Genomic DNA, 21,519 nt, shown 5'->3' with positions numbered 1-21,519 from the left:
TTTATAACTAACTTGGTACGTTGAGCTTAGGTGGGAACCGGTGCAGTTCCGGTTCCATGGGCGGATCCGCCCGCCCGCCCACCCGGACCGGACCGGTACCTATTTATAATTAAAAAAAAAAATACTAAACAAAACAAAAGTCGCGACTCGCGGAGCCCTAATTCGCGAAACCCTAACTCGCGTCTCTTCTCTCTCGTTTCTTCCTCGGCCTTCGATTCTCTCTGTTTCTTCCTCAATCTTCGATTCTCTCTGTTTCTTCTCTTCGTCTTCGATTCATCCCCAGTATCTACGCCGCTGCTCCTCCTCCGCCACTTGTCTTCCGTTGGAGGGAGAGATCTTTGTCTTCCGTCGTTTTAAAGTCAAACAAAATCATCCAATCGATGGCGGTCCCGTAAAGTAAAACGGAGGAAAGCTTCTCGGGGTCCTCCAATTATTTCACCCACGGAGAAGAGAGCTAGAGAGCTAGAGAGAGAGATGGAGATGGAGGGGAGGGTCGGGGGGCTTCGCTGCCATTCGTGGGGATGATAATGGTGGTTTTGGTTCAAGCGAGCAGCATGGTGGTTGCGAAAATGGCCATGTCCGACGGGCTCAACAAGTACACCTTGGCCTTCTACTGTAATGCCCTCTCCTCTCTCGTCCTCCTTCCTTGCCCCTTCATCATCTCTCGCAAGTTCGTGCTCTGCTCATGCCTGTCACTCGCTAGCTCCATTGATGGCAGGCGAAAGGGGGGGAGAAGGGTTTTAAGTTCTTGACTTGTTTGTTTGCTCTGTTTGGCAAGTCAGGGTCGCGCCCTCCTCTCACTTTCTCCATGCTTCGCAAAATCTTCTTGCTCGCTCTAGTCGGGTGAGTGAGTGAAGTGTCCTCGTTTCGCATTAATTTGTGGACTTGGTGGATTTTGCTTTTCTTGGAATTCTTTCGAGCGAAACGTCTTGATCTACTGCCGAGAGTTTGGTACGGGAAAACGTGGTGAATTTTTTTAGTGATTTGGTTGATGCAGATCCGCATCGCGAGATATGCGGGTATGCCGGGATTAGTAATCACTGTGTACAAGGGTCCAACAGTTCTCCGCTCGCCTTCGCTGCCTTCTTTTGTCCATCCCCGTCACCTTGTCTCTCTTCTCTCACAACAATTGAATTGGGTTCTCGGTGGGTTTCTCCTCGCGAAACCAGAATTTTTGGCATCAAATCGGTTCCATGGATCCACCGGGAACCGGACCGGACCGACGGTCCGGTTCCCAGTGGATCCATGCACGGGTGGATCGGTTCCGATTTTAAAGCGGGCGGTTTTATAACTATGCACCCTACTTGGTACCTATACAATATGTTTAAGACTTTTTTGGTACTTTTCCTTATAGAGATCATAAATTAAAATATACTCGAATGGAACTATACTAATATTTTTAAAGACCAAAAAAGGGAAAAAGTAATAAAAAGATGTTGATACCTAAATTTTACCATTTTATTTAAGAATTAATCATATACAAAATTAAAAATAATTTAAAAATAATTTACTCTACACGTAATGAATTAGTCGCTAAAAAAGAGGAAGGAAGTAAAGAGTAAAGTAAATAATTTTCATTAAATTGCATTGAGTAGGTTTTCATTAAAATCCATCACGTGTAGACATTAGGAGCATTTGCATAACTATCACTAATTATTAAAATTAAAAATAATTTTTTTGAAAATCGAAAATTAAAAAAAAATTAAAAAAAGAAGGAAGAAAAGTAAAAAAAAAAAATCATTAAAAGGTATCGTGTTTTCATTATTGCACCACGTATTGAATGGTCATTTTTAGATTTTTCCAAAATTTTTGTCATCAAAAAGAAAAAAATAAAAAAAATTTCATTAAAAGGTATAAGAAAAATCGAATGGGGTTTACATACTTTTACCAAAAAAAAATAAAAAATAAAAAAATCGAATGGGACCGAGTAGAGGGTGTTTCTTCATGTGTGGGCTTGCCCACCTATCTTTGCCTTTTCTCCCTTCTGCGCTTGGGCTGGCCCATTTCGTTTTATTTCAACCCGGCCCGCGCACGAGTCAATCTTCTTCCCCCCTCATGCTAGCCACGCTTCTGAAAAAGAGGGAGGAAATGTAGAGCATGAGCTAGAGGAGCAGGGGATCGCGAGGGGCAGATGGCGGCGTGATCCGCGGGTGGGGATCAGTCCGGCCGGCAAGCTCGCGGCAGCAAAGGCCATGTGCCCTTGCCGGTCGCCCTTAAAAGTGAAAGGGCTCGCTCATTTGAAAGAGAACAGGTCTTCGGCGAGAGTCCAGGAGAAAGAGAGAGGGATTCTTGTTTTTCCGCAGGTTTTGGCCGAGAGAGAGAAACAAGAGCATGAGCCCGAGAGAGTGATCTGCCGTCGTCGGTGGCTCGTCCGTCAGCCGCCGTCCGCCGCGGTACCCCCACCAAACCAAACCAGGTAGGTTTCCTCTGGTCATGTATGGTCCGTTTTTGTAGGGCATCGGACCGGAGCTCGTGGCCGACCCGTTCGCATGAGCTTTGGTCCCTCCGGCCCCCGTAGGTCTTTATCCAAGTCTCTGTGTGTTTTTGGTCGTTTTCCGAGAATCCTGGTCCCATTTCGAGTCCCGGTTGAGTCGGAAATCTAAACATTTGATAATGCTCTCGAACTGTTTGTATAAATGCCTGAGTGAAGCCCGCATGACTATTCCTGAACCTTTGTTCATTATAGGCGTCCGCCGTTGCTAGATGTGTTTTGTTGCTGTTCTACACGCTTTTGTTTGGTCCATTTCGAGTTTACATTGTCGTGATTAGGGCTTATGGCCATATGTTGTGATTTGAGCTTATTTTTGTGCAAGTTATGTCCCGTCTTCCTCCCTGTCCGTATAGGGTGAGAGAGTGGGTGTCGGCTCGGCGGTGGCCAGAGCGCGGGCGGTGTCGACGCCGGTGACGAAGGGCAGTGAGGCTCGTTTTTGGTTTGGTCGATGGGTTTCGGTGAAAAGGAGCGTAGGAGAGAAGGTGGCTTCGGGCGTGCAGAGAACGCACGAAGAAGAAGAAGACCGAAAGGGAGGAGAAAAGTAAAAGGAAAAGAAAAGAAAAGAAAAAGAAATAAAAATGGGTAATGAAAAGAAATGGAAAAAAAAGACAAAAGGGAAGAAAGGACAGAGATGGGACGTTAGGTGGAGAAGGAGGAGTGCAGAGGAAAATAACAAAGTAAGGAAAAGACAAAAAGAGAAAAAAGAAAGAAAAATAGAATTTAAAAAAAAAAAGTAAAGCTAAACTAATTAAAAAATTTCGTTCTTTTATCCGACTGGGTCGGATCCGGGTTTGGCTCGGGTCATCGAGTCGGATCGGATTTATCTGGTCCAAACCCGCTTTCTCGAATATTATAATATTAAATATTAAAAATATATTAAAAGTTTTCAAAAAATTAAAAATTTCGAAAAATAATAAAATTCAAAAGTTTCTGAAAATTCAACAACTTTCAAAGAGCATTAAAAAAATTAAAAAAATTAAAAAATTAGAAAATTAAGGAAAATTAAAAATTCTCAGAAAATTCCAAAATTCAGGAAAGTCTAAACATTTCGGTAGTAATTAGAAAGACACCAAAAAATAATAATAATAATCCAAAAGATTAAAAAACCAAATTGTTTTGGAAAATTTGAAAATTCAACTTTTATGAAAAATCCAAAAAATTCTAAAAAATTAAAAAAATCTTCAAAAATGTTAAAATTAGGATTAATACATTGAAAAACCCTAAAGTAGTATACCTGTGACAAATTTACCAAAAACTATTTTTTTGATCACCAAAATCCCAAACTAGTATACATTTGACAAATTTATCCCAAACTAATACACTCGTTACAAATTTACCCTTTGTTAGTTTTCATTAAATTTTATTGTTAAATTATTAAGTTAAATGACATGTGACAGTTGAGTGGTATACCAATTTGGGATTTTACAGTCCGTTTGTCACAGTTTACAATTTTTGTGATTTTTTTTTTGTATTAATTCAATTTAGCGGAGGGTATATTTGTCACAAATTTACCAATTTGGGGTTTTTTTTTTCAGTCGAATAAATTAGTTTGGGGTAAATTTGTCATAAATGTACCGGTTTAAGGTTTTATAATCGGTCGGGGTAAATTTGTCACGATGTCTTGGTTTGAGGTTTTTTTTTTTTTTTTTTGATGACCCAGAAACCGGGAAAGCCGGCGGCGGCGGGAAGAACAGGGGGCAGCACAGGTGAAACCACCACCCCATGCCACCTTAGGGCAAATCACCACACAGCGCTTGGCCTCCCGCCGCGGGGGCTTCGAACCTTGGCCTCCATCGGGGAGAGCAAAGGATCTACCCTCTACGCTGCAACAGTCGGTGGTGGTTTGAGGTTTTTCATGGTCAAAAAAATAGTTTTGGGGTAAATTTGTCACATGTGTATCGGTTTGAGATTTTTTAGGATATTAACCCTTAAAATTAATCTCTTAGGTTATTTTCTCCTAAAAATTGGAAGTTTTCCAATTTGGAATCCTACTTAAGGTTGACCGAGCCATTAGGGCTCTACCTTAAGATTTTAGTTGTTCTTAAAGACAAATACCTTGATTGCGCAATTTTGGTACGTTGATTTTTGCTCCCCTTTATTCCAGTTGGGATTCTTTCTTTTTAGATTTAAATCTTTGCTATCTTGTGAAATGTATTTAATGCTTCCATTGGTTGCTAATGGTTACGTTAACAATTGTGTACCCATATGATGATATGTATAAGATCAATCCAGATTGCCCGACAAAAATATCTCTTTTTGAAATGAACAAGATTAGGTACTGAAAGTTAATTAGTGTAATCAAGTTCCCGTACCCAGATCTTCTAGTTGCGTAAGAAGTAAGGTATCCTCCCATACTTTACTTGATTTCTAGTCGACCCTAATAGACTAATGATGACTCTTTACTACAAAATTCTTATGAACCCTCCAATGTCACGCGAGATATGGACTTGAGAGAGCCCGTGTCTAATTTTGGGCCATAGGCCTGTCTTTTAAGCAATACCTCTAAACATATTCCTTCCTCCAAAGGGTAGGTCACGACAAAAGATAGTTTAATTTTGTTGATTTAAGAAATTGATTGAAATGTAAAGATAATCTAAAATTTGTGAAGAGGTGTAATTATGAAAACTTATTTATAGTACAGAGGGACATATTTAATTTTGTAATGAAAAGTTGAGGTATTAGATTGAACATTTAAGAATAATTTAATGATCACATTGAATGAATAAAAAAAAAATGTAAGAATGACATTGTATATTAGGTCGAAATTTAGAGAGTTTTTGTCATTTTCTCACAAATAAAAGAGTTCAAACAAAATTTCTATTTGACACTCGCCTTTTTGTATGAGACATGGAATCCAAATGAGGATGCACGGTCTACTAAATAGGCGCTTTTGAAATGAATGGCTTAATAATTGCAAAAATAGTTTATATAGGAATACAAATAATTAGAAATATACCATATGTAGGACTCTATCCTCGATATTTCATCTAATTGTATATCATTATTTTGAAATAAAAGCATTTTATTAATGATTATAAACTACTGTGATGATTAGAAGTTCTCACATGAGAGCTTATTATGGCCCTTAATTCAACAACTATAAGTGATGGAAGTCGTATTCATTAAGTATAAAGGAACATGATTCTTTTTACTTTTTGTGTGACAGTTATTTGTTTTAGTACATAATAAGCCTTACCTTTAATGATAAGAATTACCATGCACTATAACTTAGACGGAGGAGTATGCTCCATCACCTTTGAGCCCTACTTTTAGATAATTTCTGCCATACTTTCAATGAGAAGAATAATCATATAAATTATATGCAAGACTTTATAAACTTGAAAATTCATTATAATTTGAGAGATACGTAATTACAGAGATGCTAAAATCAGAGGTATTCTAAAATGATCATAAAATAAAAATTGCTGGGTAAATTTCGCACATAAGCGTGCCCCATAGGAGCTTCATATACATATAAATATCTATCGACGAAAATCGTGTACTGATGTAAGATTGAAAAGCAAGTGTTGCCTTGCATTTAAAATGAGAGTGATATGCACTCATTGCATTGTGCTTTGCATTTAAGAGATGGTTCGGGAGATAGCGAGTGCATTATTCCTTGCAAAATAAGCCCTATCATCCCTGCTCAACGAAGATGAAGGGAGAATATTTGCAAAATCAAGAAAAATTTTTAGGTAGCTAGTCTCAAATCTTTTTCTGCATATAGATCCCAATTGGAAAAATTCTTGCTCGATTGCACTTTTTTGAGTACTCATACTATAATTGCGCATTACACTACGATTACACTTTACAAGTGTTCATGCTATAATTGCACATTGCACTAAATATAGAACAGGCAACACTCTAACATACTCATGTCTTAAAGAGGATGAATCTCTATCAATCTCTCCACCTAATTGATATTATCTTATCTGTTCGGCGCCGACCCCGGTGTTGGTCTAAATCATATAATCTTATCCAAGATGCTACTCACATTATACTTGTACATTGCATCGGAAGTTGAATAGACAAAACCCTTACACGCTCATTTCATAGAGGGGATGAATCTTGATCGATTTCTCCATGTAATCGATATTATCTTATGTTCGACCCCGACCTGATATCTATCTCACCATATACTCTTATCCAAGGTGCTAAGGAACTGTCAATCACGATGTAAACATCACAAGCAGTGTTCTGTGCAATTAGAGATGGATAGAGTTTCCAAATTGGAAGGAAATTAAAGCAACAGGATGCTAATTGGAGGATAAAGCCAAGGTAGCAACAAAAAAACCTACCAAAGTGGTTCCATTGCATGCATGGCAGGTCTATCCGATCTCCCTTGTGATATTCCCATTGGATAAGAACATTATATCCAGCCACATACGCCTCCCATTCCTCTGCTGGATCTTTTGTAAACGCATAGACATCTGCCTTTAATCAATCACATCCCAATCGATGTGTCGGTCCCATCCATGCATGAACTATCCCACGTACTTCTCGATTTTCTATTTTGTGCACAACCGGCCGAAGTTCCATTTGCGCATAATTTGGGGCGATGATAAGTACAACCATCTTGAGAAAGTCACCTAATTTCCACTCTTAGAACTAGCTAGCCTTCAGGAAAATACATTATGTCTTCACTCGCCGGAGCTCGCCGGAGCAAACTCTTGCACTATTTGCGAACCACATATCAGAAATCTACATCGTTGTCATTCTCATCCAAGAATGTGGTGGCACGACCCCAAAATGATCTGGATAGATGGGTCCTGACCTTTGATCATATATCAGTCGATAACGGAGCCGATTTCATTGACCCGCTTGGGGGCCTCACGTTAGCCAATAGGACATTTATGATTGCGAAACCTGTCGCTTTCAGGTCTCCAATCATGCATGGTTTTTCGAGTAATTGCAGGAGACTGGCCACTAGGGAAGCATAGCTTAAGAGAGTTTTTAATTGGCAAGAGCCGCACGTAAACCTAGCTTCACAAGTCATCAAGGTTTTGTCGTCTGCCGACTAAGAACTGAGGAGATGGGGATAGAGATCGGGAGATAAAACTCGTTGCTGATGCAACTCTTTTCCTAGTACTTTTAGATTTGCGACTTTTCATTATTTTTACTGTTCTTTTTTGTCGTCATCTTTTTTGGCTTAATCTCGTGCACGAGTATTGGTTTCCTAAGTAAGAAAGGAGGCTCGAGTTGCTATCATCGGCCCTCCGCATTTCCCATCATATAGTTGATGTGGCATATAGAAGATAATTATGAAATATATGGTATATATCTATCTGGTTTCTAGCTATGTATAATTCGAACATGAGTCTTGATTGTTTAGATAGTTAATTTCTAATTGAAATCATCGGATTATATTTTAAAATTTGAGAAATTCGAATTTATGGCTGCACAGTTGGAAAAGTTTTACCACCCCAAAGCCGAATCCATTCGGTTTCTCGAATTCTTCACGTGTGGGAGTGGGAAAGCAGCAGGCATGCCGGAGATTTGCTGACAGAACACAAACTGGCATGTAATGCTTTTTAAGACAACTTGTTCTGGTCTGCTTGGTCGTAGTTTCGTGCTTCATATGGCTCGTTGTATAAGGTTTTAAAGAAGCCAACAGAAAAGGCTGAATTCGAGCATGGACACTGCAGGGTACAGAGACAACCACAATAACTGAGGGTTCAGTGACGAAGATCTCTGATGAGGTTTTCGACAGACCTCATCATTCGAGCTCAGGAACCATCTGATTATTTTAAATTCAAATCGCTCTTGAGGATTCTAGGGCAACAGCAAGAGTCACAAGCGCGAGATTTCATTGGTTATTTGACTGTTAGAGATTAGATGAGCAATTCTCTTCATGTTACTCCTATGTACACACGGACTTAAATCGATGCGAAGATAACGCGTAGAAATCACGAGCGGAAGTGGTCTTTCCTCCTTAAACTCACGATTATCATAAACTATTTCTTTTCTTTCTTGTTTCTTTTTTCTTTTCCTCTTTTTGCTAAGTCGACTTTCAACGCTCTTCAAGCAACACCGGCGCCGATCGCAGAATTTTAGTGCTAGGACGAGATAAAGAGGCTTTTAGAATCTTTAAATTGAGAAGAGCGAGACAAAGAAATATTTGTGAGAAATATTGAAAAATATAGTGAATATCAAAAAAAATATGCAGAAAGCAGTTACACATACTTATCACTTAACGCTAACAAATTGATGAAGACCTTATAAATTGTGAGAACTTGATGTGTATCAATGAACAATTGTTGAAACCTAAGACGAATGAGAGATTATTATATATGTGATTGCATGTGTACATAGGTGAAAGGAAATTTGATAGAAATATAGTTTGGAAACGAATCACACAGTTACTGATAGGCTTGTAATGACACGATCTAAAGGAGGGAGTGATTGTCGCAGTGAGGACCTAGATAAGTAGTGGTTTTCAAGGCTTTTGGAATGATGAATGGGGTAGGAATAATTGTGCACCCAATGAGGGGAGAGCGTTCCTGAATTATATATGTAAAACTAGAATTAACTCGTAAGACATGTCTTTTGACGTGACTGCTAATTTAGCATTGGAACTCAAAATAAAATTGCGGCGCAAACACTCAAAATATACAAACAGACTCATAATATACTTAGTGTGGCCGTTTGCGCTTTTTGCAAAATGAAACATATGTGAAACAAGAACCATTCACCGACGCAAAGCTATCGACTTCCATGTCCTAGTGGAACACGTCCCATTTCAGACCATCCTCAATGGAAAAGATTCTCCCTCATTGTACAGCTATCCATGGGAAAACTATATAAACAAAAACCATAAACAAACTTGATTGCCGCATAGGAATTAAGCAAAAATAGAAAAACAAAAGAAGAATCACATGGGATACCAAAACTTCCATTTATCCCATCACGGATTTCTGTCGTGGCTCGAGCCTTGGAGTTCAAACTCATGAATTTAATTAATTAGACCTAGCAATAGGTTAGATGAGAATCTTCTCCTTGATTCTTTGGTAACTATAGAAAACGTGAGATGTAGCTTTCGACTGACCCATCTCCACAAATTACCAGTCATATAATCAATATAGCAAAATTGGAAGCTAAGCTACCCATATGCCCCCTAGTCACCAGAAATGATACATTCATACAGAAAAATAGAATGATTAAATTACTTTCCCTGAGGGGTGCTTGAGCATCTTCAATTTTTTTAAATTTTCTTTATAATTTTTCAAAATTTTTTTTTTTTAAAGCCAAAAGCAGCATCTATGAGAGGAGAGAGTTCACAAGAGCTAAAAGGCACATGAGCCAGTCAAAGAGACAAAAAAAAAACTAGACCGAAACGTTTTCATCCTTCGGTAGAACCGACCCCCTGCGGTCACGGGAGTGCAGTAAGTCATGCCTGCCCCCTTCACGAGCTTGACAAAGAGTTTCCACAGATCCCTCACCCCAATGATCTCAAAAACAATCCACGACTTTGCAAGCCCGCCTAATCCTAGCTCGGCCGGAAATTCTTGCCGTCGATTTGTGCCCATGTCTTGAGTTCATGTTAACATCGATATGTCACGACTTTTATTCGACTAGACGAAGTACCATGCTAGAAAACGCACTATATTGACGAATGGTATGGCAAGGAGGCTAGTTTTCGAAGTATAGATGGGCGGAAAGAACGGAAAGGCTAAGCACGCTCGGGAGCTCACTACACATATCTTCACCTAATGCTACTTTTTGCATGATTGCGTCAACCAACCAACCAACCAATAATGCAAGCCAGACCGATCCAAAGCACAGAAAATAATGCTGCATAATTTTATGGGAAAATCGATATTGAATTTGCTTTTTTTTTTCTTTGTTGTTTGTTGGGATCGATATCAAATGATCGTATGATTTGCAAAATAATAATATAGTCGTTCAATAAAGAACACGATTTTTGCAAATTGAGAACTTGATCAATTAATGTACATTTCTTGATGGAAGGACAGGAGAGGACGAGAGAGATTAAATAAATATTATCTCATTTTAATTTGGATAAAAAGTGCAGCAGAAAAAAACAAAGAAAAACGTGGATGGTGCGGCTAATGTGACAGTCGCCCCTCCATCCATCTCCCCCATAACATATGTCAGGAAAAAGTTCGATTCCGTGACCACGCTTTTTTTAATTTTCATTTTTTCTGCCCATTATTCTTTTATTATGAATAATATTATATACAGATAAATAAAATAATTCCTTTCCAATTTTTATTTTCCATTAGGTGATGGCCAGTAATTGTCATTATTCATATCAAGATCTTTCTGTGTATACCCCCAAATCACCAGTGACGCAAGCAGACTGTCGTGTTCGGATTTGCAGTGGAGGAGCTCTTCATTTCAATTCGGAAATTATGTTTATCAGAGTCTCCTATCCCATCATTTAAACACAAGATTTTCCTATTTATTTATCGAATTCTAATTTCATGTCTTATTTAAATCCGTTGAAAGTAATTTTTGAGGTCATCAATCTAATTTGGTACTTGAGTTCTGCAAATGAAACGAAATATTTTATGAAATCGACCCGATATACTTAAAACAAGTTTTTCATTGTAGAATCATCCATCGATTTTTCCTATCTATCTTGTGGGTGATCAAAGTGCTTATTACATATACTTGATCAATGCATACGAGAAACGAGTAATCTAAATTCAACGAGATAATTAGCTATCTTAATCTAGCAAGATTACTACCTATTTGGGAAATAATGAAATATCAGAAAATATCACTAAATATCTAGCAATATATCTCCCGATATTCTCTCAAAAACACTCAGCGCACACTCTTTGTCTTCCTCTCTTTCTCTTTATTTTGGATAAGTGAGTAGTGTACACGATCTTTCTTTTTATCTTTCCAGCCATTCAACACTCTTTCTGTGTTTCTCGTGGACGGCTCTTTCTATCGCCGGTTGACGTGGAAATTCAATCGTTAGAGCTGTTCCATCCGCCATCGTCGTCACCAACCTGTCCTATAAATGCTCGACGATAATCCCGTAATAATACCACGGGAGGACGACAGCGTTCTATCTTAATACCATTATCGTTCCTTTTGCCCAAAAGAAAAGAAAGAAAAAGAATGGTCCGACGTAAGCTGCTCACCACCACCACCAAGCTCTCACTCCCACACACCCCCGCGGCCGCCAAAGCCAATGCCAAGGCCGCGCTCTCGCTCCTCCTCCTCCTCCTCCTCCTCGCCCCCACCTCGTGGGCGGCTCGCGTCCCGTTCGCATGCGACCCGCGGAGCGGCCTCACCAGGGGCCTGAGGTTCTGCCGGGTGGCCCTCCCGATCCACGTCCGGGTCCGGGACCTCATCGGGCAGCTGACGCTGCAGGAGAAGATCCGGCTGCTCGTCAACAACGCGGCCGCCGTGCCGAGGCTGGGCATCCAGGGGTACGAGTGGTGGTCCGAGGCGCTCCACGGGGTCTCCAACGTCGGGCCGGGGACCAGGTTCGGTGGGGCCTTCCCCGGGGCCACCAGCTTCCCTCAGGTCATCACGACCGCCGCGTCGTTCAACTCCTCGCTCTGGGAGGAGATCGGACGGGTAAGAGCCGATTACTTTTCTTCACACATCAACCTGCATTGTTCGATAATATGCGGAAAAGTCTTATTTTTTTTCCATCCTGTCGAAGTTTTCTATGTTAATATTCATAAACCAACCAGCTTTAGGCAGCTCTCACCGTTTCATGTCCCGCCGCTCTCTCTTTACGAAAATTCGTGATAGAAAACAAAGATAACATAAGAAGTAGGGTTTCTTTATTTCTATTTCATGGCCGCACTATAGGTAGGGTTTGGTTGGTAACATATATGTACACCTAAGTTGCTATAGATATGTTAAATTTTAGTAACATATTTATTAAGTTCGGTAGCATCGAGAACTTGATAATTCAATCGATTGCAGCACATAAATTCATGCATAACTACAAAACACAAATGATTCTGCGAAAAAGCTGCTTCACATATATATTTCTTTCCCTGTCGGACCCGTGATAGTGTTGTGCTACCAGAAACAGTGTCTTCTAATGGCAGCTTATGCCGCCACCCCTTTTGTTTAGGAGAAGAGAATCTCCTTCCTTTTAACGAGTTTTAGGAGATGGGATTTGTGGGCAGAAAGCCTCTTTCTTCAAAGTAAAATCGTCCCCTCTGATATTCCTGGGGACCACCTCGTAGTCCTTAGTCGAAAATCTCGACGAAAGGGTATGGAAAAACCTTGTCTCAACAGCGTCAAATGTGTCAAATGTGTCAAATTTGGCCTTGTGACTGACAAAAGCATGCGTCCAATCTCGTTTTTTTTTTTATTTTTTTCAAAGTAAAAAAGTAGATATGTTAAGTTCACGCTAAGGAAAGGGAACGTACACGGGAGTGCTAGTCACATGTGTTTATAGCTTATTTTATTTTTATTATTTTTGAATTTGACAAGTTGAAAGATGATTTTGGGAGGGACCATTACTGAAAGGAACGTGGGATTCTGGGCAGAGAAGTTGGGTAAAACTTTGTCCCGTAGCAAGCAAGTTGTGTAGATAGCGTGGATTTTTTTTCATCGCCCGAGTTGAGGAAGCTGACAACAGTACTATAATAACAGAACTGAAACCCCCGAAGATTTTACTAGTCCTTCAGACAACATCTTTAGCGAGGAGGAATCAAATCTTAAGTTCGCTTTTCGCCTTCAGATCATCACCCGATCGTAGTAAGGTCGTCTGTTCAAGATTCGATGTGTTTGCTGCAAGCTTGTAATCGATATGTTCTTGTACAAGATAACACGTCTTTTTTCGAATGATAAAAGCTAATGACTTATTTATAGTTGAGTGAGGCGAGGGTCTTGAGCTGGGGCCATTCTCCCTTTCCATCAAATCAATGTTAAAGGAACTTTCGTGAGGGTTTTGCTTAACTAACTTGGCCTTTCACACTTAGGGGTTAAGTAGTTAGGCAAAAAGACATTAATTGAAGCTTCGCCTTTGGCCTGTTGCGTTTCCTTATACTTGTGATTCATCAATGACTCAGCATGCATGATCAGCAACGCATTTTCGACGTCGTTTGTTGATGCATCAAAACAATCACAACCATTGGATGTGGTGGCGAATGTTGAAATGTTCCTGGTGATTTTTGAGTGCAGGTCGTGTCGGATGAAGCGAGGGCCATGTACAACGGTGGGATGGCGGGGCTGACGTACTGGAGCCCGAACGTGAACGTGTTCCGAGACCCGAGGTGGGGGCGGGGCCAGGAGACGCCGGGCGAGGACCCCGTGATGGCCGGGAAGTACGCAGCAAGCTACGTCCGGGGGCTCCAGGGCAACGTCGGCAATCGGCTGAAGGTCGCGGCGAGCTGCAAGCATTACACCGCCTATGACCTCGACAACTGGAATGGTGTGGACCGATACCATTTCAATGCCCGGGTAAGTCGAAAGCGATCATCTAGGACTGCATCAGAAATTACTAGAGTTATCATCTTCATGGAAAAAAGGCAAAGAAGGAGAAGAGCTGTTGGAAGAATTAAGTGATGAGAAAAATAATCAAGAATAGTTGTTTAAGTATCCATCCTAATTAGGCGTGTCTACAAATAAAATTAAGCAAAGGGATGCTTATAATCAGAAATAATTAGGCTGGTCCCCTCATCATAATTAGTAACATATTCTCAATAAGGCATCAACTCCTGTCCCTTGCAATGAATAGCTTCACCTTTAGAAATAGTGGTTGTGACTTGTGAAAAGGACATCTAAGAATTGCTTGCAAGGAACAAAGAATTCAGCAAAAATTTAAACAAATATAAATGTGCATATATATATATGCACACCTAATTTCAAATTCAGCAAAAATTTATACATATATATGCATATATATATATGTATATGCACACCTAATTTCAAATTCAGCAAAAATTTATACATATATATGCATATATATAAATGTGCATAGCATACCTAATTTCAAATTTGTCGTTGTGTTTCATGCTTTGTCTATTTGTGGGAGGTTTGGCTGGAAGCACCAGCGACAATTAATGACTAGGATGCTTCTTAAAAATTTGATAGGTCTGATGGCAGAACCTCAAAATTTGTTTTATTTTCGTTTCCACGTGGCGATTTCCCATTGGGTTTCTCTTCGTCTTTAGCCAATCCCTGGATAGCAATCTGAAGAAGACTGCTGGGGCGGTGGTCATTTCATTTCATTCCCCATGCTTCCCTTGTACTTTTCTGTGCCCTTCTCTTTTTGCCTTGGCTCTAATCCCAGAAAATATGCACATATTACCCAAAAAAAAAAAAAGCACCCATAAAAGAACATGATAGCTTTTCGACCGAATAATCTGAATTTAGAATAACTAATCCATATGGAAAAATTATCCTATATGTTTGCTAAATTTTACCAAAGTGTCGCTTGAAAAGATTCGGATATTTTTTTTTTCCGACCAAATTATAACTAATCCACACGGGAAAATTCTCCTATTTGTTTGATAAATTTTTCAAAAATGTTGCTACGAGAGATTCATTTTTTTTTCCAGACCGTATAAAGCTACTAAGTAGTAAATTGTGCTTGTCAAGTGTTTGTGATTATGTTAATATTAGATCCAAAAGGTGAAAAATTATGAAATTTTGTAAATTTCTTTTTTTTTCTTTTAATTATAGGTGAGCAAGCAAGATTTGGAGGACACATACAACGTGCCATTCAAGGCCTGCGTGGTGGACGGGAAAGTGGCGAGCGTGATGTGCTCGTACAACCAGGTCAACGGCGTCCCGACCTGCGCCGATCCGAACCTCCTCAAGAACACCATCCGTGGCCAGTGGCATCTCAACGGGTAAGGACCGGCCGTCGGATTCGAACGGAACCACCCGCCAGGCTTTCGGAGTCGTCACGACTCTGATTACGGGTCGTTCTCGCTCGGTTTTATACATTAACGCCGCGATCTCGGTTGGGTTTTTCGAATCAGGTACATCGTCTCGGACTGCGACTCGGTCGGGGTGCTGTACGAGAACCAACACTACACCACCACGCCGGAAGATGCGGCTGCAGACACCATCAGGGCAGGGTTGGACCTGGACTGCGGGCCGTTCCTGGCGGTCCACACGGAGGCGGCCATCAGGGGAGGGAAGATGGCCGAGGCCGAGGTGGACCTGGCCCTCGCGAACACGATCACAGTGCAGATGAGGCTGGGCATGTTCGATGGCGAGCCGTCGGCGCAGCCCTACGGGAACCTCGGGCCGCGGGACGTGTGCACTCCGGCCCACCAGCAGCTGGCCCTGGAGGCCGCGCGCCAGGGCATCGTGTTGCTCAAGAACCAGGGACAGGCTCTGCCGCTCTCTGCTAGGCGCCACCGCCTCGTTGCGGTCATCGGGCCGAACTCCGACGTTACCGTGACGATGATTGGGAATTACGCAGGTACGAGTTTGATCGTACATCGGGTTTGTTCGTTGCTTTTGGCGCTTGTTAAGCACCTACCCTTTTGCCATTCAAATTCGCTGCAGGCGTCGCGTGCGGCTACACCAGTCCCTTTCAAGGAATCGGGAGGTACAGCAGGACGGTCCACCAACCAGGATGCGTCGGCGTCGCGTGCACCTCGAACCAGCTCTTTGGGAGGGCTGAGGTTGCGGCTCGGCATGCCGACGCCACCGTCCTAGTCATGGGGCTAGACCAATCGATCGAAGCGGAGTTCAGAGACAGAACTGGGCTGCTCTTGCCGGGACATCAGCAGGAGCTCGTGTCGAGGGTGGCCATGGCCTCCAGAGGCCCGACCATCTTGGTCCTGATGAGCGGCGGGCCGATCGACGTGTCCTTCGCGAAGAACGACCCACGGGTCGCCGCCATAGTGTGGGCTGGGTATCCGGGTCAAGCCGGCGGGCAGGCCATAGCCGATGTCCTGTTCGGAACTGTCAATCCGGGTACTCTTTACAAATTTCAATTCCTCATGCCCTGCACTTGCATTGAAAATTAACATTGAAGAATCTAAAATATGTCCTGAATCCCTTTTCTAGGAGGAAAGCTTCCTGTGACTTGGTACCCGCAGGAATATGTTGCCAAGGTTCCTATGACGAACATGAACATGAGGGCGAACCCGGCGAAGGGCTATCCCGGGCGGACCTACCGCTTCTACAAAGGCCCCGTCGTGTATCCCTTCGGCTACGGCATGAGCTACACCAGTTACCGACACTCGCTAGTCAAGGCTCCGACCCAAGTCTCGGTGCCGGTGGCGAGCCTTAGTGCCGCCTACCGAAACTCGTCCCTGCTGAGTGCTGGGATCAGAGCTGCGCATGTGAATTGCGATGCGGCCTCCCTTGGGATCCATGTCAACATCGAGAACACCGGCTCGATGGACGGGACGCACACCCTGCTCGTGTTCTCCGGGCCGCCGGAGGGGAAATGGTCCCCGGCGAGGCAGCTGATCGGGTTCGAAAAGGTCCATGTGTCGGCCGGGTCCCAGCGGCGGGTCAGGATCGACGTCCGCGTCTGCGAGCACCTGAGCGTGGTCGACGAGTTTGGGATCCGAAGGATCCCGATAGGCGAGCACAAGCTCCACGTCGGCGACCTCGAGCATTCCATGACCCTCCAAGCAAATTTGGGGTGAACAAGACACATAAACTAAGTTTGAAGATGAAAGGTATAGTTGTAATTGAAAAGAATATTCTGATTTGTGGCCTTGTTTTTTCTTTTTTAATTTTATTAAACAAATAGTTTTTTTTTTTTTTAAGATTACGTATTGTAGCCGAATCTCCACAAAACTGGAGGAAGGCTAATTAGAGGCAAAAGAAAATATTATTGTGAAGTAGCATTACTTATTAAGTCCAGATCCATTCAAGTTGCGCCTAAAGAGCAATTTGATTGGATAAAATGTAAAGTAATTGGTCAAATAAAGGCAGAGAAAAGAGCTTGAAGTTTGAACTTAGTTCTTATCCAGATGCATGCTAGAGCAATCGATTGGTGAAATTTACTATGTTAGAACACAGAAATTGCTCGAATTTTTAATCGGTCCGAGGACATTTTGACCATGTCAAGATCTAGTCGGCCTAATTTTTAGTGAATTTAGTTGACTTTTGACTGAAACGACTAGTCGAATCTGACCCGCAAGCCACCCTGCCCACCATTTCGAAAATTTGACCCAAACGAAAAGAGGGTTTTTAGTGCCTGGGTGCTTGCTTACCGGTCACAATTGACCAACGACAAAACTCTATTTTACGAGACTAATTTTATAAATACAAGTCTTGATTTCCATGAATAATTGCCAATTTCGATTTTTTTGAATTACACCCATGATGGATTAAAGCCTCTTTCATAGAAAATAACGTGTCCCCACAAAAGAAAACGATGGGAGAAATATCTTATTCTTTTCGGCCGATAAAATGGGAAAATATTTTTCATTCGAGCGATGTTCTCGAATTGGCACGTCTTTTTCATGAAATGCACCCTAGATGTCAATGGAAGCTGTTGACAAATTACTTAACAACAAAACTCGTTTTGTATTCGATCCTGCATGGATGTTGAAAATGAAGGAGGTGCCACACATCAATCAAAATCACAATTTAGTAGAACAAAAGGTATGTGATATGACTTGTAGCGCCCCATTGCCATGGACCTGTCGCCTATTGCCAATGATGGCATCATAGCCGATAGTCACAAAATGGAACTTTTGCTATGGTTTTTCTTTGGGGGGGGGAGAAAAATTTGTTGATAGATATGCATATATCTATATAATTGTCTATATTATTATGAGGGTCGATGATATTTTCTATTTTTATCTTTCCATATATATCTATAAGATTTCTTTGTGATGTATCAAATTTTTTATCGATAATTTCTTTTTCCTTATTTAATGATTCGAGATTTTCGAAATAGCATTTTATTCAATTTTTCAAACATGTCTCGTGCACAAAATGTGCATGCGTATTCCAGATGCAATGTATCATCCACCGAACCCCAACCCTCACCAGTCATCAAGGGTAAAAAACACGAGTCAAATTTTGTTTTCAAATTCAGGTTATTTCATCAAATTGATGTGATTTATTACTCTCTATTCTTATCGGTATACTACTAAATTAAGAATACCCCTGTACGAGAGCGATGGGAGAACGGGTGGGGCCAGTGGGAAGGAGAGAAAGGGAGAAATGCATATCACGAGAGAAGTAAGCAAACAAAAAAATAATCATTTCACGCATGCTCCATTTGCAATTTCTAAATTTCCAATCACGACGTCGGCCTTGGTATATAGAGAAAGAGTCAATTTCCTTTGGAGAAACTGTCAATCTCCTCTTTTTTCTTTCGTCAATAAAACAATATACCGGCCACAAAATTTCACGGTTTTAAATTTCACGATTTTATATTATAGGAAGGTCCCTTTTGCATCCCGAGGATGATCTCCTTCATTTTGTCCTCTATAAAGAAATTGGTTCAACTATAGAAACCGCACTCGAATTAGTAAGTCAAAAATATCTGAGATATGCAGAGTTAAGAGCCTTCTATATTTTAGCATATTTGGTATTAATGACGAAATTATAAGTTCAAAATTCTTCATACCAAAAAAGAAAAAAAAAAGGTTCCAGATATTTCATTTTTTTTTTTGGCTGAATATATATATTATATTCTGGTTTCACCTTCTCACTCAACCTCTCAAACCTTTCCTCATCATCTGTTCCTCTGGAGGCTCCTGCCCCTTCCCCTTCTTCCTCCCTCTCCTCTCTCTCTCTCTCTCTCTCTAGAATCTTGTTTTGGGTAACTCTCTGTCTCTGTCTCTGCGCGTTCTGTCTTTCTCTCTCTTTGAAGCTGGAGTTTCAGGAGAGCGCTCTGTCTTCCGGTGACAAGCTGATCGCGTGTTGTTCTTGTGTCGGTGGAGCAGGGGAGGAGAGAGAAAGCTCCTGGAGAGAGATGGCGGATTGCGGCGGCAGGGGCGACGGCTGCGGTGCTCCGCCGGAGCCCAAGGTATTATTCCCTCTCTTTCTTTCCTTCCGTCCTTCTCTTTTCTCCGGCGAACCTCGCCTCCCCTGAGCTCGAAACGACACGTCGTGCCGGCGGTCCGGGCCGATCCTTCTTATTTTGATTTGTTCAAGGGTGAAGCATCGTATCTTTCTTTTAAACGGTGACGTTTTCGCGCAAATGGAATTCACGAGGAAAGTCTAGCGATCACTTTATAAAATCAGTTTTATTGCCATTTTATCATATGGAGTCTGTGGAGATATTACCTTGAACGCGTTAGAAATTCTTTCTCCTCTGCAATTTCTTGGTTTTTCCTTTTTTTGTTTTTTGTTTTTTTTCCTTTTGCCAAGAAATAGTAATGGGATTGTATCGTAGTTGTCGGCGGCGAGGTAAGGTAATAACAGCGGGAGACCAGGTGGGCCCAAGGCCCACGACTGGTGTGGCCCACTCGAGGCTCGATTCGATGTGGGGCCCGTAATGTGAACGGCATGCGGCCGGCCCAATATAGAAATTGGCAAAACCGGGCAAAAGCGACTTCCTCGGAAATTTCTTTTTCGTTCTCATGGTTTTGGATGTTGATAAGTCTATCGACACGATCGGAAGCCTACACGTGTCGCGAGATCAGTGGGCGCTTGTCGACTTGCGGTACTATGTTTTTGCCTTTGTTTTGTTCGCCAAGCCTATCTCTCTTGTCAATCGCAGGAAGCGTCTTTGGTGAAGAGATATGGAGGACTAGAGCCCAAGAAGAAGCCATTGATCTCAAAGGCAGGTTTATCCAATCACTTGTTTTTTTGGCAAAATCCACAAATTTTATAATTAGATGAATATTTTCCTGCCTTATTATAGTCCGTAATTGCGGATTTAATTTTAATTATTTAGTGCTAATTTGTGTGTTGTAGGACCACGCACGAGCCTTCTTTGATTCAGCTGACTGGGCTTTGTGGAAGGTAAAATTTAATGTCCATGCTGATAATTGAAAAAGCCTTGTTGGGTAATCCGATTGATCATGACGTTTATAAATAAAAGTACTTGTGAGAAGTACACTCCATCTAATCAAGAGATGCCAATCTGAAATTCTTCTGGAGATTGAACTGTTTTCTTGATTTCGCGCAGCAAAGCGCCGGGGCGAATCAGAGCTCGAAGGTCCCGGTCGAGATTTTGCGCCCCAAACTGGAGGTACTAAACTTGGGAAAGATTCGATATTACTTTTGTGATTTCGCATTGTGTTTAGAGGATTACACTAAACTTTCTCCTTCTTTTGTTTTCCAGAGGACGCAGCATCAGCAGCTGCCCCCTCGGAGGCCGGCGTGCACGTTGGGCCAGGACCCATGAACATCTCCCAGCAACAGATGTGGAGGGGCTTGATGTTTTGTATGGACTGTTCATCCTTTGAACTGTGCAGGCAAAATAGATTCGATTAGACCCACCGAAAGTCAACGAATAAAATACTTCTCCAGTTGATGATGAAACATGAATTTAGAGTCAGATGGACATGTTGATTGGCCATTTATATAATTGATTTAATGGGTTGTTTTCTTATGTCATGGTGGGTGTTCCGTTTACAAATTCAAGCTTGCGAGCTAACTCTCATCAACTTTTTCCGGGTGGCTGTTGGATTAATCTCCACCTTTCACTGGGACATGTCCCCAAACAATCTATTTTCCTCAGAAATTAAGCCCGAATTGGAAGCACTGCAACATGATTTCAACCTAAACCCGAAATTTTATGGATCTGTTGGGGTCGAGTTTCGGTTCAGATGGTCTTTTTTTTTTTACTTCCCTAAGACCTTTTTCACCGATATACGTGTTGATAGCCTGAGTTGCATACTCGTGGCTCTTGTTCATGCTAACACAGGTGCTGGAAATTGAAGGGCAACGCATTGCTAAACGGTTCACAGCAGCACGCGATCTCCTTCCCTTTTGGTCTTTGCATGTAGCTCGTGCGGGTCCGCATTCTCGTCCCCATCTTGCCCTTGCTCTCTCTCAATTGCCCAAATAAATCGAACTCTTCGTCGAAGGGGACGAACTCGATGCCGACCCCATCGGCCACCACCCTTCCACATGATCCTTCACGTGAAGACGTCGCCATTTGTGCCGTTGAACGCCTGGCTCCTGGCATCGGCGGC

At 41.8% G+C, this 21,519-nt stretch overlaps 2 protein-coding genes and 1 long non-coding RNA gene across 4 annotated transcripts; all 3 read left to right on the top strand.

Moving 5' to 3' along the window:
* The first annotated feature begins 2,085 nt into the window (after positions 1 to 2,085).
* Positions 2,086 to 6,873, top strand: LOC108954267. Its single transcript, XR_005545662.1, has 2 exons — positions 2,086 to 2,416; positions 6,643 to 6,873. It is a non-coding gene; the product is annotated as an uncharacterized LOC108954267 (long non-coding RNA).
* Positions 6,874 to 11,491: 4,618 nt separating this feature from the next.
* On the top strand, positions 11,492 to 17,373 carry LOC104415223 (putative beta-D-xylosidase). The gene is made up of 6 exons (XM_010026476.3): positions 11,492 to 12,049; positions 13,619 to 13,897; positions 15,122 to 15,291; positions 15,424 to 15,872; positions 15,959 to 16,372; positions 16,466 to 17,373. Exons 1-6 carry the CDS (start codon positions 11,585 to 11,587, stop codon positions 17,053 to 17,055), a joined length of 2,367 nt encoding a protein of 788 aa, XP_010024778.2. The 5' UTR covers positions 11,492 to 11,584; the 3' UTR covers positions 17,056 to 17,373.
* A 1,714-nt stretch (positions 17,374 to 19,087) lies between these two features.
* LOC104415222 lies at positions 19,088 to 20,938 on the top strand. 2 transcript variants are annotated; one of them, XM_010026474.3, is made up of 6 exons: positions 19,088 to 19,193; positions 19,318 to 19,400; positions 20,097 to 20,159; positions 20,294 to 20,341; positions 20,508 to 20,570; positions 20,664 to 20,938. In XM_010026474.3, exons 2-6 carry the CDS (start codon positions 19,347 to 19,349, stop codon positions 20,724 to 20,726), a joined length of 291 nt encoding a protein of 96 aa, XP_010024776.2. In that variant the 5' UTR covers positions 19,088 to 19,193; positions 19,318 to 19,346; the 3' UTR covers positions 20,727 to 20,938. The 2 variants fall into 2 exon arrangements, with proteins under 2 accessions (XP_010024776.2, XP_010024775.2); XM_010026473.3 differs by having other exon boundaries at positions 19,112 to 19,400.
* The last annotated feature ends 581 nt before the right edge of the window (positions 20,939 to 21,519 follow it).

Source organism: Eucalyptus grandis, chromosome 8, assembly GCF_016545825.1.
Source record: "Eucalyptus grandis isolate ANBG69807.140 chromosome 8, ASM1654582v1, whole genome shotgun sequence".
Lineage (NCBI taxonomy): Eukaryota > Viridiplantae > Streptophyta > Magnoliopsida > Myrtales > Myrtaceae > Eucalyptus > Eucalyptus grandis.
This window is presented reverse-complemented; position numbering and strand designations above follow the sequence as displayed.

What these genes read in the sequence shown, in the direction of transcription:
- LOC104415223 (XM_010026476.3), top strand. Translation starts at nt 11,585, where the DNA reads ATGGTCCGACGTAAGCTGCTCACCACCACCACCAAGCTCTCACTCCCA. An exon ending in TCTGGGAGGAGATCGGACGG is followed by an intron (nt 12,050 to 13,618) that starts GTAAGAGCCGAT and finishes TTTTGAGTGCAG; the next exon opens with GTCGTGTCGGATGAAGCGAG. An exon ending in GATGATTGGGAATTACGCAG is followed by an intron (nt 15,873 to 15,958) that starts GTACGAGTTTGA and finishes AATTCGCTGCAG; the next exon opens with GCGTCGCGTGCGGCTACACC.
- LOC104415222 (XM_010026474.3), top strand. Translation starts at nt 19,347, where the DNA reads ATGGCGGATTGCGGCGGCAGGGGCGACGGCTGCGGTGCTCCGCCGGAG. An exon ending in GTGCTCCGCCGGAGCCCAAG is followed by an intron (nt 19,401 to 20,096) that starts GTATTATTCCCT and finishes TGTCAATCGCAG; the next exon opens with GAAGCGTCTTTGGTGAAGAG. An exon ending in CTGACTGGGCTTTGTGGAAG is followed by an intron (nt 20,342 to 20,507) that starts GTAAAATTTAAT and finishes GATTTCGCGCAG; the next exon opens with CAAAGCGCCGGGGCGAATCA.